The 15,716-nt window shown below is 42.3% G+C and overlaps 1 protein-coding gene across 7 annotated transcripts in view; it reads right to left on the bottom strand.

Moving 5' to 3' along the window:
• The window catches only part of EHMT1 (euchromatic histone lysine methyltransferase 1), a 231,403-nt gene that overhangs the window by 97,646 nt on the left and 118,041 nt on the right, over window positions 1–15,716 (bottom strand). For all 7 annotated transcript variants that reach the window (XM_089675302.1, XM_089675307.1, XM_089675300.1 and 4 more), the window contains exons 5-8: window positions 12,908–13,044; window positions 8,156–8,338; window positions 4,313–4,402; window positions 1,134–1,251 (exon numbers count right to left, since the gene is read on the bottom strand). In XM_089675302.1, the coding sequence (XP_089531428.1) occupies window positions 1,134–1,251; window positions 4,313–4,402; window positions 8,156–8,338; window positions 12,908–13,044 (528 nt within the window). The remainder of the gene's footprint in view (window positions 1–1,133; window positions 1,252–4,312; window positions 4,403–8,155; window positions 8,339–12,907; window positions 13,045–15,716) is intronic.

Raw genomic sequence — 15,716 nt, forward strand, 5'->3', positions numbered from 1 at the left:
TTCAGTTCTGTGGTCAACACATGAGATTCTCTTCTACTGTGCACATTTACTCCTTCATGGCTGACATCCCTTGACATTTTATTCAACTCTGACGTTATTTTTTTTTTACCTAGGACCTCTAGAAGGCTTTGTTTTTTTTTAAATGTGCCAAGGGCAAAGTGACCAATAAGAACCCACTCTGTATTGACTTTAGGTGGATTCTAATGACTTTTCACTCGCTATGGGTTACTGCACTTAGCATCATACCTCCTGTTCCTCATTAGACCATAAACTCAACAGGACAAAAATTGCCTACAGTTCACCGTTAAGTATATCCTGCTTTTAAATGTGTTATAGAATATGATGGTGTCACGTAAATACAACAATTACAATTATAATGAATAAGGCAAAAGAAAAAAAAGTAACTGAATTTGTGTCCTGCTGTGTTAGGTAACAGACATGCCACATATGCTAGCACTGCAATTCTAACAGGATCAGAACAGCTGGAATCACAGAAGCCTTCAGGATGTGTACTGAGTACACTTATTCATCAATCATCCTCTGAGGCCTCTATATGACATACTCTGCTGACATTAACACTTCTAAGGTCATGACTATTCGATGCCAGGACGCAATTTCATTGTATGTTTTTCATTCCGCCTTCATTACATAAACACCACATATGCAAAGTTGTCATGAGGGAAGAATCAAATTTTAATGCAATTGTCACAAGAGCCTGTCGTAGATTGTAGAGATTTGCCCACATGCTGACAAATCACTGAGATTGTTTATCAATAATTTATCTTTGTGATATAAAAGTGAAATTGTTTCACTGTGTGTGCGCTGGATTTCAACTTTACCAAGATAGTAAGGTCCAGGACATTAAGCCACAACAGAATAAAAATGGGACTTATTTGATTGCGGCATCTCTTCATATTTTTTCCTCCTGTTTTGGCACCTCATCCTATTTTCATGGTCCCATTAATTTAATTATCTAAGTAGTTCTATAATGTCCCCTTTCTTTAGATTTTGAACTCCTTTCAAACTGCCAACAGCCATGATGGTCAAAACCTTCCTGTGTGCAGATTTTCCTCCTTTCGGAAACAATATCTGTAAATTATTCTGACCTTACTCAATACCACAACCATCTTTACCTGGATTGGCCTTTGCTTTGGTTCTCCCTCTCCTTGTCTTTGCAGCTTTCATCCATGGGTTCTCAGTACTCCCTTTGTGCTTTGCTTGACTTTTCTTCTGAAGACTGGACTCTGAGCTCTGTAACAAGACAGGTAGGGTCAGATTCTAGGGCCATCTTAAAGGAAACCTGTGCTAAGAGGAATTTAGAGGCTGACAGTGCTGATCTCTCCATCACTTTCATATTAATCCAAATGTTTCATCACTTTCTGTTTCTGAACAAGTACACAGATCAGAAAATTTGACTTGCCCTAGCTTGCATACTTACTTCAGGACAGCGACTCCAAAAAGTCAGAAGGAAATCAATATAAACAATATACATATACAGTATCTCTCAGTACAAGCCTCATTTAGAGGTAAGCTATAATGAAATACCAACAAGAACCCATTCTGAGTCATTCTAGAAATTTTTGATGTGGAGATTTTTCCTTGCTGTTGCATATTTTCATTATATCTATATGTCTGGAAATTCTGCCATTAGCCATTATCTATATATCAGAAAACACAACTGGCCGAGATCAGTCCAACTGAGCTGACCATTCATTGATCGAGTGTTGGCCAGTTTCAATTTGAGCAGTAGATGGCCCTGTTGACACCCTACACCCCAACATACTTTAATCCATATACCGTCTGGCGCAGGGCAGTTGATTCTCTGCTAAAAACGGGGACTGTAGCCAATCAGCTGCAGTCACCGCCCACTGTATTTTGGCAGCTACTAGCTGTCAAAATATACTAGCTTTAGCAAGATTCATTAATCCACACAGTTTAGCATGGATGGGGGAAGCTCTGATTTTTTAATTCAGCCCACAAGCTGAATGAAAAAATCTGTTAGTATATGGTAAGCTTTTGTTTTATAGAGTCCATTGTTTTTAATAAGGTCTGGTCTAACTTGCTATGAGAGAAGACAATCACTGTGCAGAACTACTAAAAAGGAAGCAGAACTCACTTATGTAATGAGCAAATACAGTATGTCCGCCTGTATAAAAATACTATTACATACTATAATATGAAACAAGGGATTTTATTCATTGACACCAACTAATAAATCTAAAAGTTTTTTTTTATACTAAAGCAAAACTAAAGTCCACAAATAAAACTTACAGGCCCTGCTGTCGCCGATATTTTCTCACTGGCTTCTCACGGGTATCAGGTCTTCGGATCTCCTGATTTACTGCCTGAAATTACGCAACTCCCATGCGTGTCCACAGAAGTTCATGATTTTCAATTCTTCCCACCTCCCCCCCCCATACTATAAACCAGGGGTCCTCAAACTACGGCCCGCGGGCCACATGCGGCCCGCCGGCAGGGGACACTAAGTACAGGGACGGGCAGGGGGCTGCTGTCTCTTACCTGGCTCCAGTCCCACGACGATCCAGTCCAGGATGCTCAGCTCCTTCACTCCGGCTGCTCCCTCACTCGATGTCCACGCTGCCGTTCGGCTCCGCCTCCTCACCGGTGATTGGGCGCCAGTACTGTAGCTCAGGAAAGGCACACAGGCGGCCAATCACCGGCGAGGAGGCGGAGCTGAGCGGCCCCGCAAAAATCAAGGGAGGGAGAGGCCGAAGTGAAGGAAGGAGGACAGGTGACCGCCCGGTAAGTATGGCGTGCAGATGGTACTGCTGCAACCAGGTATGCTGGCTGCAGCAGCACCATGCTGGAACAGGGGTCAGCTAGTTAAGTGTCATTGCTGTCAGTGGGAGGAATAGTGCCCCATCATTGGTGTCACTGATAATAATGATGGGGCATTATTCCTCCCACTGACACCAATGATGGGGCACTATTCCCCCCACTGACACCAACGATGGGGCACTATTCCTCCCCCCCACTGACACCAATGATAGGGCACTATTACTCTCACTGACACCAATGATGGGGCACTATTCCTCCCCCCACTGACACCAACAATGGGGCACTATTCCTCCCCCCCCCCACTGGCACCAATGACATACTATTCCTCCCACTGACACCAATGATGGGACACCATTCCTCCCACTGACACCAATGATGGGGCACTATTCCTCACACTGACACCAATGATGGGACACTATTCCTCCCAATGACACCAATGATGGGGCACGATTCTTCCCACTGACACCAATGATGGAGCACTGTTCCTCCCACTGATACCAATAATGAGGCACTATTCCTCCCACTGACACCAATGATGTGGCACTATTCCTCCCACTGACACCAATGATGTGGCACTATTCTTCCCACTGACACCAATGATGTGGCACTATTCCTCCCACTGACACCAATGGTGGGGCACTATTCCTCCCACTGACACCAATGATGGGACACTATTCCTCCCACTGACAACAATGATGGGACACTATTTTGCTCCATAAGACACACTTGGGGGGAAATGTCTGTGCGTCTTATAGAGCGGCCGGCCCAGTATTCCCACCGCCGTTGTATGTCTGCAGTCTCTGAACAAATGCGGACACAGTACAGGAGATGACCATAGTTTTTTTTTTTTTAAAACTATAGTCCGGCCCTCCAACGGTCTGAGGGACAGTGAACTGGCCCCCTGTTTAAAAAGTTTGAGGACCCCTGCTATAAACTGACATTGCATATAATTCACTGTCAATTTTTGTTTGGTTTGAAAACCTGGAATACGTTCGAATTCATCTTTAATGCTTCTATCATAATTGCAGTTTCTAGGGCTGCACAGTAAAAAGTAGAATGAGAATAGCTTGATTTCTTTACATATATCAGTGCTGGCTTGTCTAATAAGCAAGATTCATTATGAAGCTAACCTAAATCCATTATCTAGAGTGGCCATATAATACAATTATTCCCAGCCTAATTCCTCTTCATATTAATGACCAAGTGGGGCACAGCAAGCCCATTCCAGCACAAATGTACACTCAGATGATCAAATCTAAATAATGAACCACAAAAAGAATGTCACGCTAATTTTTTTTGTAAATAAACCGGGTATTTTCAGTGTTCAAGAAGAAAAGGAAACTACAAGGGCTCACACAGGCAAACCAAACACAGGGCAAAATGATCACATTTCCTGGGAAGGGGGTGGGAAACATGTTTTTGGAGTTAAAAGGAATAACAAAAGTTAAAAAAAAAAAAACATAACATGCTATAGCTGAAGTGTCTCAAGCTAAATTTCCTTTATAACACTTACTAAATCAGATTCATTCCCATCCTCTTCCTCCTCTTCTTGTGACTCCATAGATTCTGCTTCTTCATCACCATCCGATTCCAAATCATCCACCTGCATCATACAGAAACAGTTGCAAAATTAAATATTTATACATACACAAAAAAAAATTAAGGATGCCCCATCATTTGATGGAAATGAGAAATTATCAACCTACAGAGGACTGAATTCAAAGACACCCTGAAAATCAAAGTGAAAAAATTATGCAGCAGGCTAGTCCATTTTGCTGAAATTTCATTGCAGCAACTCAAAATGGTTACTCAGTATTTTGTAAGTCCCCCATGTGCTTTTATGCATGTCTGACTACATCGGGGCATGCTCCTAATGATGGTGTCCTGAGGTGTTCCCTCCCAGATTTGGACTAGGGCATCACTGAGCTCCTGGACAGTCTGAGGTGCAACCTGGCGGTGTTGGATGGATCAAAACATGATATCCCAGAGTTGATCTATTGAATTTAGGTCAGGCGAGCGTGGGGCCCATTCAATAGTATCAATTCCTTCATCCTCCAGGAACTGCCTGCATACTCTTGCCACATGAGGCCGGGCTTTGTTGTGCACCAGGAGGAACCCAGGACCCACTGCACCAGCGTAGGGTCTGACAATGGGTCCAAGGATTTCATCCTAATATCTAATGGCAGTCAGGGTTCCATTGTCTAGCCTGTAGAGGTCTGTGCGTCCTTCCATGGATATGCCTCCCCAGACTATCACTTACCCACCACCAAAACGGTCATGCTAAATGATAGTACAGGTAGCATAACGTTCTTCACAGCTTCTCCAGACCCTTTCACGTGTAACACATGTGCTCAGGGTGAACCTGCTCTCATCTGTGAAAAGCACAGGGCGCCAGTGGTGGACCTGCCAAATCTGGTGTTCAATGGCAAATGCCAATTGAGCTCTATGGTGCTGGGCAGTGAGAAAAGGGCTCACTAGAAGACGTCGGGCCCTCAGGTCACCCTCATGATGTCAGTTTCTGTTTCTTTGATCAGAGACATTCACACCAATGGCCTGCTGGAAGTCATTTTGTAGGGCTCTGGCAGTGCTCATCCTGTTCCTCCTTGCACAAAGGAGCAGATACCAGTCCTGCTGATGGGTTAAGGACCTTCTATGGCCCTGTCCAGCTCTCCTAGAGAAGCAAAAGCAGGCTTAGAGCTGGAGTGTAGTTTCCTCAGCTGTGATTATTCCCTTTAACGATTTCTTACTGAATCTCCTTCCAAAATAATTCCACATAGGGCGATATAAAATATAAATGAAAATGCCAATAGTATAATACTGTATGAGGGTCAAAGAAAATGTTCTAAAAAGACCGTCATTACACTCGTATTAGGTAGCTTTGAAACCAACTTCCATGGATTCACATGCCTCCCAAATGACTGAAAATAATCCTTTAAACAGGCTCCAACAGCCCTCCTTACATTTCCAGCTAAGCAGCCACAATTGACCAGCATTGGCAGTAAAGAACTTGCAGTAGTGGAGAAATCAGATTGTTTTTCCCACATTAAAGATGGCCGCAGAACTGGAAAATGGCTGCTTAGCTGGAAATGTCAGGAGGGCTGTTGGAGCCTGTTTAAAGGAGTCCTGATCTTATTAAAAGGGCTTGTTACTCAGTTTTAAAATGTGAGTGCATTTGAAGCATCACTTTATTATTAAAAGTTTTTTATGCAGTGTTATGCTATTTGGTATCCTTTCTTTTGCATTTTCATCCATCCATCCATGAGTGAGAGTTCGGGTGAAATCAAGGAGGGATTATTAGCAGCAGCTTGGGAGTTTTTTGTCCATACAAGCTGGTCATAAATTATTCGAATCACCCACATCCATCCATCCATCCAGGTGTGAGAGCTTGGAGGAAGTTAAGGAGGGATTATTATCGGTCATTTGGGAGGCATGTGAATCCATGGAAGTTGGTTTTAAAGCCACCTAATGTGAGTGTAATAAAAGTCTTTTTAAAAAATTTTCTTTGACCCTCACAGTATTTTATACTATTGGCATTTTCTTTTATATATTATATTTTATATTGCCCTATGTGGAATCATTATGGATGGAGATTCAGTAAGAAATTGTTAAAGGGAATAATAACATCTGAGGAAACTACACTCCACCTCTAAGCCTGCTTTTGCTTCGCAAAGCCATATCAGCTTGAGAATCCACGGTATTTGGCGAGTGTGGAGCAATGTATGAACGCTGGAAAATGTATGAAGTTTGTGATATATTTTTATTTTGTCACAAATTTTTGGGACACTGGACTTTAATTTGGGACTTTGTTTTTGGACTTATATTAATTTGGAAATAATATTTTTTTATTATTTGCGCTGTGTCACTTTATGAGTTTTGTTTGATGTTTAGTAATTTTTTTGAACTGCAGCATTTACTTTGACTGATTTTTTTTCTTTGGCGCAAGGTTTCAATTTATTATTAGCTCTCCTAGAGTAACTGCCTGTTTCCTGTAATCTCCTCCATGCTCTTGAGACTGTGCTGGGAGACACAACAAACATTCTGGCAATAGCACATATTGATGTGCCATCCTGGAGAAGTTGGACTGCCTGTGCAACCTCTGTAGGGTCAAGGTATCACCTCATGCTATCACCTCATGCTACCAGTAGTGACACTGACCCTAACCAAATGCAAAACTAGTGAAAAAAAAAAAGCCAGAAAGATGAGTAGGGAAAAAATGTCAGTGGCCTCCACCTGTAAAATCATTCCTGTATTGGGGGTCATCTCATTGTTGCCCATCTAGTTAACCTGTTGTTAATTTCATGTTTTAACATGACTCGCACCAGTGCACAAAGCAAGGTCCACAAAGACATGGATGAGCGAGTTTGGGGTGGAGGAACTTGACTGGCCTGACCTCAACCCAATAGAACACCTTTGGGATGAATTAGAGCGGAGACTGAGAGCCAGGCCTTCTCTTCCGTCATCAGTACCTGACCTCACAAATGTGCTTCTGGAAGAATGGTCAAACATTCCCATAGACACACTCCTAAACCTTGTGGATAGCCTTCCCAGAAGAGTTGAAGCTGTTATAGCTGCAAAGAGTGGACCAACTCAATAATGAACCCTATGGACTAAGACTGGGATTCCATTAAAGTTCATGTGCATGTAAAGGTAGGCGTTCCAATACTTTGGCAACATAGTGTATACTAAGAGGGAGGAAGATTGGAGAAGAAAATGATACACCCCTAGGAGCCTTCTCCTCCATCTGCCTCCCCCACTCACCAGGCAGTGTCCCAGATGAGAGGCGGCATATGCCTAACAGAGCCAACTCCTCCACCGCCTTCAAAAGTCCCCTATATGTCTCAGGCTATCGCTCAGCTGAGTCTGCAGTGCAGTGTCCAGTCCTGCCCTGAACAAGCTGCTCTAAATTTAGTCCTTTCCACACATTTAGTCGGGTCAGTATATTTATAGATTAGAGTTGAAAAGACACCTCAGAGGGTATTATAAGAAGAAATCCATTTTTTCTAAGTTTTAGGAGCAGTTGTAATTAGACTTATATTGCAAAACAAGGCTTAGTGAAGAGGGATTCTGGGCAATGGTTATAACATTAATTACTGCTTTTTAGTTTGTTCTTTTTGTAGTAAACGGATTGTTGTACATTGGCTTACCTGCAGATGTCACCATTACCGTACTTCTATATATTACAGAAATGCTTTGTTCAAAAATGAGAACTATTCAAAGCCTAATCCACAGTACCCTAGTGGCAGTGTCCTATCAAATTTTATTAAAACAACCTAGAAAGGTTTGAAGACAAATCGGTTGTGGCCTAATAACTTTTTTTGAGCAAAACTAAAACTTCCCTTATTTATCAGAGCTTTACCTTCTTTAGGTTGTCTGACTCTGGTGTGCCTTCTGATGCTGCTGGAAGATCATCCTGGTGCTCAGAGATGCTTGGTTCGCCACTGTGGTAATCCTCCTCTTCAGGGTCCTCGGAGTCCTCATCATCAGAGTCCATCTCCAGGTTCTCACCATTTAGATGTGGAACCTCCGAATCCTTGTCACTCTATAGGACGATACACAAATTTAAAATGAGCATACTGCATACTTTGAATAGGGCAGAAGAATAGGAAAATCTCCAACTGGGAAGTCCTTAAGTAGACCTGTCACTAAATTTATAAGTTAGTCTCTGGCCCCTCCTTCTTACATTGCTTACTTTTTAAAATGTTGTTTTTTAAATAACGGTTTTTATAATTATTACAATTTCCCTGGCTAATATCTCACATATAGAACGTAGCCTCTTTACCCTAATCCACACATCATGCATCCCAAAAGGCTGCAGGGCTGACAGTGCTGAAATTTTGCAAGATTTTAAGCCTGCATAGGTGACACCCCAGCAACCAGTAAGTAATATGACAGGCAGCGAGATCTTGCTCTGTGCATGAGCAAGATTCTAGCAGAGTGTCACCAAAGGTCTGGCTTGGAAAACCAGAAGTAGTAGCCATTTCACAAATCCCAGATGGTAGCGCGGAATCTAAAAAACACTGGCAAAACTATGGCAGCAAGGAACACATTGCTGGACTCCAAAGGACAATAATGGGATTTTTTATTTACCTGTAAAATCTCTTTCTTGGAGTACATCCCAGGACACAGGATATCTTCAACTCCATTATGATAGGGTTATACTGCAACCTTCACGAGATCGGAAAGGAAATCCCCTCCTAGGTATAACTCCTACACGTTAGGCAAGGCTTCAGTTTTTGTAGCAAGCCATAGACCAAAAGACAGAGGGTGGAATCCCTGCGTCCTGTGATGTACCCCAAGACAGGGATTTTACCAGTAAAGGGGAGGACAACATAGCAACAAGCACATATTGCCATCATCCCAAAACTCAACAAAGACCACACAATTTGCGGTAATTATCACCCAATCTCTCTCATGAACGTAGATTTTCATCTATACTCCAATATTCTTACTGCCAAAATTAATTTAGATCAAGCACATTTTGCATTAGACCTAGAAGCTCGAGACAAGATGTTAAAAATCCCCACCCTACTGGAATACACACAGAAACGCTCCATCCCATCCGGTCTTCTTTTTATTGATGCCATAAAGGCATTAAACAGAGTGGGATGGTAGAAGAGACCTTAAAACAATTTCGGTCCCCATCTTCTGCAAAGGATTATGGCCTAATACCATAGGTCAAGTGCTAAAGCATGAACAATACTGTATATTCTGTGGCCTTATTGCATTAGGAATGATACCCAACAAAGATGACCCTTTGTCCCGCTTCTCTGTGTTGGTAATGGAACACTTGGCTACAGCCCCTAAATCCGATGTAGTCAGGTCAAAACCAAAGAATATAAAATGTCGGTTTGCGCAGACGAACGGTTATATATTACTAACCGTATAGTCACAATTTCTAACTTAAAGAAGGAATTTGACCGATTTGGAGCACTGAGTAATTTTAAAGTCAGTTATGACAAGACTGAAGCTCACAATATTTCACTATCTGCTCAGACTCAAACATCTCCAAGGAACTTTTCCTTTTAAATGGCAACCTGTACCCATCAAATACATGGGAATGTATATCCTCTGAGATCTCTCCAAATCATTGGAATTAAATTTATCCTCAATATTTCGAAATGTTTACAACTAATCAAAACTTATGACAGATCCATTTTTTTCTTGGCTAGGCAAAATCAATATAGTAAAGGTGGCTATATTGCCTAAACTGTTCTATGTTCTTCAGGCAGTGCCCCCCCCATAGTTCCCCCTCCTCCTCTTTTTCTCTCAACAAATATTGTATTATGCATGTCTCATCTTTTATTGGTCTCATATAGTGATGGTTTTTTTTTTTACATGTTTTTAGTACATCATTATGCTTTGACTGCAGGATACTCAAATGGTCCTACTGCGTAGCTCAAACCTTGCTCATTGCATACATCTCATATTCTCTTTGGTATTAACGTGTTATTGAGTTTCTTTCTGACATCACCAAAGGCATACCCCATTAGTTAGTGAACTCACTCTCCATGGGATATAGCTGAGAAAAACTTTGGTGGAACGAACACCTTGTCAGGGTAAGCCCAGTCTGTGTACAAAGCACCCTTTAAACGAGGTTGGACAGGAAAGGATTTTTGATGTTGTAGCAGATGCCACAATCCAAATTCTGAAACCTGTGGGGTAGAGGAATCGCTAAGTAGTAACTCCAAATTAGTCTGAACAACTTGTGAGAGAAAGTTCACAAGGGCCGCTTGGGTTGGAGATAAATCATGACCCTAGAGTTTTTCAGGAGTAGATTCCTCAAATGCGGATTCTTCTGCATCTGTCTGCTGGACCAATCTTGCCCTCCTCAACCTCATCCTCCACTGGATCCTCTTCCATCAATAGGGAGAGGGAAGGAGAGGGAGAACGCTTCCAATTGCGACCAAGGTGATCCAAGCCGGCAGGAGTTCCAGAAAGCTGGTGCTATAAACCAGTGGTAGCAGATGAAAACTCATCCCTTGACACAAAGTATTGGCTGATGGTGCCCAGGAAGAAGCAAAGATACCAGAAAGATGCAGGGAGTCAGATCCACAGGGAACACTCTGACCCCCAGGGTATGCATTGCATGGGGGGGGGGGGCTGTACCAGGATCCTCTGAAGAAGATATTTGGAACCTCTACATCTCCTACTCTCTGCTACTGAGGAGACACGGCCTGCTGATCAGTGTAACCTTGCTGAAAACAGCCGAGAGGGCATCATTCTACTAAGCTTGTTACCCCAAGAGATTAGACTCCCCCTAATCCTGCCAGTGTCCCATCGCCCTCACAAAGAAGCACTGAGTGGCCCCTTTTATACTTGCTGCAACCTATAGATTCATACAAGAGTCACTTTGCTGCAACCTGTAGTCTCACAGAAGGCTCTCATGCTGCTACAACCTGTAGTATCCTTCAGCACTGCTCTGTTGTGACCTGAAGTCCTGCAGCTAGCCCACTCTGCCTTCTCACATGTGAACCCAAAGATGGCCACTGCCAAAAAAGATCCACCCTCTCGTGATGTTCCCAGCTGTACCACACATGCACAGCTCAGCAGTCTAGCGTGAATGCAGAGAGCAGAAAAGACTCTTTGCTTCCTGCATTTGGTGCCCTGAGCCTCCCAGACTACCCTTAATCTCTGCTATTGCTATGTAGTGCTCAAGGCAGCCTGAAAGGCCATTTACAGTGAAAAAACACCAACAAATTAAAAAAAAAAAAGCAAAAAGTTTTAGGCAACAATAAAAATTTCCTTCTGTTCCCAGCCAGTGGGGAGTTCACCAGGGGATTACCAGCAGGAACTATCCCCAGGGCACTCACCATTCCTGCTGCAGGACCCCCTAGTGGCGTCCACTGTTTACAGCGGGCAATGGTACAAAGGCCTTCAGTGACTTGACTCCCCAAGTGGGGAGGGGATCACTGCCCTGAACCTGCATAGCACCCTACTGGTCAACAAAACATATCATTGTGCAGGGCCCCATTCCTCAGAGTCCAGTGGCAACCAGCAACCTTATAGACCTTCCTCATGTGTCCAGTGCTGGGTCCAGGTAACATTCCTCTGAGCATAGAAGAGCAGTAGACGATGGATTTTTTTTAATCTAGGTGGAAGGTTCTCTAACACACATATAAGAAGACTATGAACAATCATTTCAACTCTTATTTGCTGGTGCTAAACACTCTTTTTTGCTTACTAAAATGGGGACGTTAAAGGCCAAAATAAAAACTCTGCTGGGCCCAGCCAGTGGGAAGTTACCAGGGGGTTACCAGCAGGGACCATCCCCAAGGCACTCACCATTCCTGCTGCAGGATCCCCTGAGGGGTCCACTCTTCATAGAGGGAAATGGCACAAAGGCCTTCAGGGACTCAACTGCACAGTTGGGGAGGGGGATCGCTGCCCTAGACCTGTATAGCATCCTACTGGTCCACAAGACACTATATCACTGTACAGGGTCCCATTTCGTAGAGTTCAATGGCAACCAGCAACCTTATAGGCCGTCCTGGTGTCTCCAGTGCTGGGTCCAGGTAACACTCCTCTGAGCATAGAAGAGCTGTAGGTGATTGATCTGGAAAACACGGTCTTTCAAACCCAGATGGAACTGTTGAGAAGCTAGCTATTCTTTCGTGCAAACACAACAAAAAAACTGAAGACTTTCCTAAAGGGGGATTTATGCCTAGGAGGGGGTTTCCTGTCTTTTTTTGACAGTTTCCTGGATACAGGTACAATAAAAAAAATGCTTTTTTTGTCATGTTAATTTTTTTTTTTTGCTGTGTTTGATTTTTTTAATTCTAGGTGGAAGGTCCTCTAACACACATATAAGAAGACCATGAACAAATCATTTGAACCCTTATTTGATGTTGCTAAACACTTTTTTTTACTAAAATGGGGAAGGTTTAAAACCTCGGTTATCCTTGTCTATGCCTTCCTGCCCCTGCTACATATGTTCCCAACACAGGCCAGGCTTGCAGGTTTTTTCATTAATAAAAGAATAAAACTTTATTTACTACTTAATTGCCTAGTTTACTAACAATATTTATTCTGAAAGGATTTAATGATTTTGAATAAAGTTTTGGAGAAGTGGGAACGTAGCTAGCATTAACAAGGGTAGAGAATTCCTTACCTTGGGACTGGAGGAGGCATTGGTCATGCTCCTAAACATCTCCAGAACTGTTCGTTGCTTCAGCATTTTGGCCTTTTTCTTGGGCACCAGGCTGTATGTTCCCATCCGTCGCTTCTTTTTTCGAGACACTGCAGCAGCTATAGCGCAAGAGAGAAACAACAGGCTCAAGTGTATGTTACTCAGCATTTTTAAAAATCTGTAAAGTTAACTGTCTGACCAGGTGGAAGGCATAAAGACAACATAAAAATGTAAGCTCTTTGATAGGAAGGATCAGGCTCCATTCACACTTAGATGTTTTTCGAAGTCACATGGCTGGTTAGAAAGTATAACAAACCTTTTGCAGCTCAAATACTTGATGTGTACATAATGTTTTCAACTGCAAAAGCAAGCAAGCAACATTGAAAGCACAACCGACTGTACAGGTCTACTTTTCACCTCAAGAAGGATGCGTGTCAGCACTCTCCTTAGTATGTTATCTCTAAGTAAAGTAGCACCGTTCCATTGTGCAGCTTGAGCCTTGCTTGCTCTAGCAAGAATGCTGCTGTTAGTCATCATGACGTCATTGAGGGGGTTAGGCATTGACATTGTTTAGGTGGTGGTTAAGTGGTTAGCATACCATGCTTATTAGCTTATCCTTTGCCTAACTGGAAAGGATGCATTACCGGTCTGTATTTAGTGAATTCTACACCACATTTTTCATTTGACCATAGTTGCCAGAGGCCCGGTGGATGGTTGACGCCTGACGTTCAGGATGGAAGGTGCTCCAGGTAAATACCTCTTGGTGACTGCACCAGTCACCCACCAAGCCTTTGGTCATCTGGCTACTGTATGAAGCTGGGCGATGACAACCATTTTTTTAGGATATTATGCATTATCCCAAGTAATGTTTATATAGAAGAGTTGGCTCCTTGTATCCTGCTGAGGGAGGTACCCTCTTTGGGTGATCTTGGCTGCATATGTATTGTGATTTTTTTTGGTTCACTTGCAGATTCTCATTTCCCTGAGGAAGACACTAAATTTGTTTGAAACGTGCTGGAAGTGAAGAGAAATATACACAATATATCCTGATCACTATTGTGGCCTTATGTATCGCCTTGATTTTCATTGTGTATTTTTGTATGTGTACTAAGATACATTTTATAGAATACTATACATGTACAGTCATGGCCAAAATATTGGCTCCCCTGCATTTCTGTCAGATAATTCACCACTGCACCCAGAAAACTGTTGTAATTACAAATGTTTATGCATTCTCATGTTTATTTCTTTTGTTTGTATTGTTTGTGACATTCCAATGTCACAAAAAAAGTGGAGAAACAAAAAGACAAATCTGACATATTCCACGCAAAACACCAAAAATAGACTGGACAAAATTATTGACACTCTCAATTTAATATTTGGTAGAACACCCCTTGGAAAAATTAATGGAAATCAATTGCTTCCTGTAACTATCAATTAGCTTTTTAACCTCTCTACTGGAATTCTGGACCACTCCTTTTTCACCAACTGCTCCAGGTCTCTCAGATTGGAAGAGTTCCTTTTCACATCTGCCGTTTTGAGATCTCTCCACAGGTGCTCTATGGGATTCAGATCTGGACTCATTGCTGGCCAGTTCAGTACTATCCACCACTTTCTCTGAAACCATTTCTGGGTGCTTTTTGACACATACTTTGGCTCATTGTCCTGCTGTAAGACGCATGACCTCTGAAAGGAAACCCAACTTTCTGACACTGGGTCCTATATTGCACCCCAGAATGTTTTGGTAGTCTTCAGATTTCATAATGCCATGCACATGGTTAAGACACCCAGTGCCTGAAGCAGCAAAGCAACCCTGAAACATCAGTGAACCTCCACCATGTTTGACTGTAGGGACTGTATTCTTTTCTTTAAAGGCATCATTGCTTTTTCTGAAAACAGTAGAATGATGGGCTTCACCAAAAAGCTGTAATATTTGTTTCGTCTGTCCACAGCACAATCTCCCAAAAGGATTTTTGCTTCCTCAGGTAAGTTTTGGCAAACTACAATCTGGCTTTTTTATGTTTCTGTGTCAGCAGTGGGGCCCTCCTGCGTCTCCTACCATAGCATCTGTTTTCATTCAGATGTGGAAGTATAGTGCGAGCCGACACAGTTGTACCCTGTGCCTGAAGATCAGCTTAAATTTTTCTGGATGTTGATCAAGGTTCTTTAGTCACCAAACAATCCTTCATTGTAATCTTAGATCAAGTTTTTCTCTTTAGTCCATGTCCAGGGAGATTGGCTACAGTGCCCTGGGCTGTAACCTTCTTGACAATGTTGTGCACAGTGGACACACGAACATTAGGATCTCTGGAAATGGACTTTGAGATTGTCCATGCTTTTCCACAATTTTTGTTCTCAAATCCTCAGACAATTCTTTACTGCTCTCTTCACCATGCACCACACAGACACACACACAACAGAAAAGGTGAGTAAAATTTTCACCATTTTAACTGGTTGGCGGTGTGATTTCTATATTGTCAGCACCTATTAAGTGATACAGGTGAGTTTAATTACAAATTAGCGGAGCATCACAAACTTGGAATGCAATTATTTCTTAAAATTTTGAGAAGGTGCTAACAATTTATTCCAATCCATTTTTTTGGGTTTTGCATGGAATATTTCATATTTGGCTTTGTGTTTCTCCACTTTTGTGTGTTACACCAGTACAAACAAAATAAATAAACATGAGAATGCCTAAACATTTGTAAGTGCAACATTTTCTGGGCTAAGTGGTGCGTTATCTGACAGAAATGCACGGATGCCAATATTTTTGGCCATGACTGTACAGGTG

Source organism: Staurois parvus, unplaced genomic scaffold (genome assembly GCF_062004578.1).
Source record: "Staurois parvus isolate SC_StPar_1 unplaced genomic scaffold, SC_StPar_1.0 ptg000154l, whole genome shotgun sequence".
NCBI lineage: Eukaryota > Metazoa > Chordata > Amphibia > Anura > Ranidae > Staurois > Staurois parvus.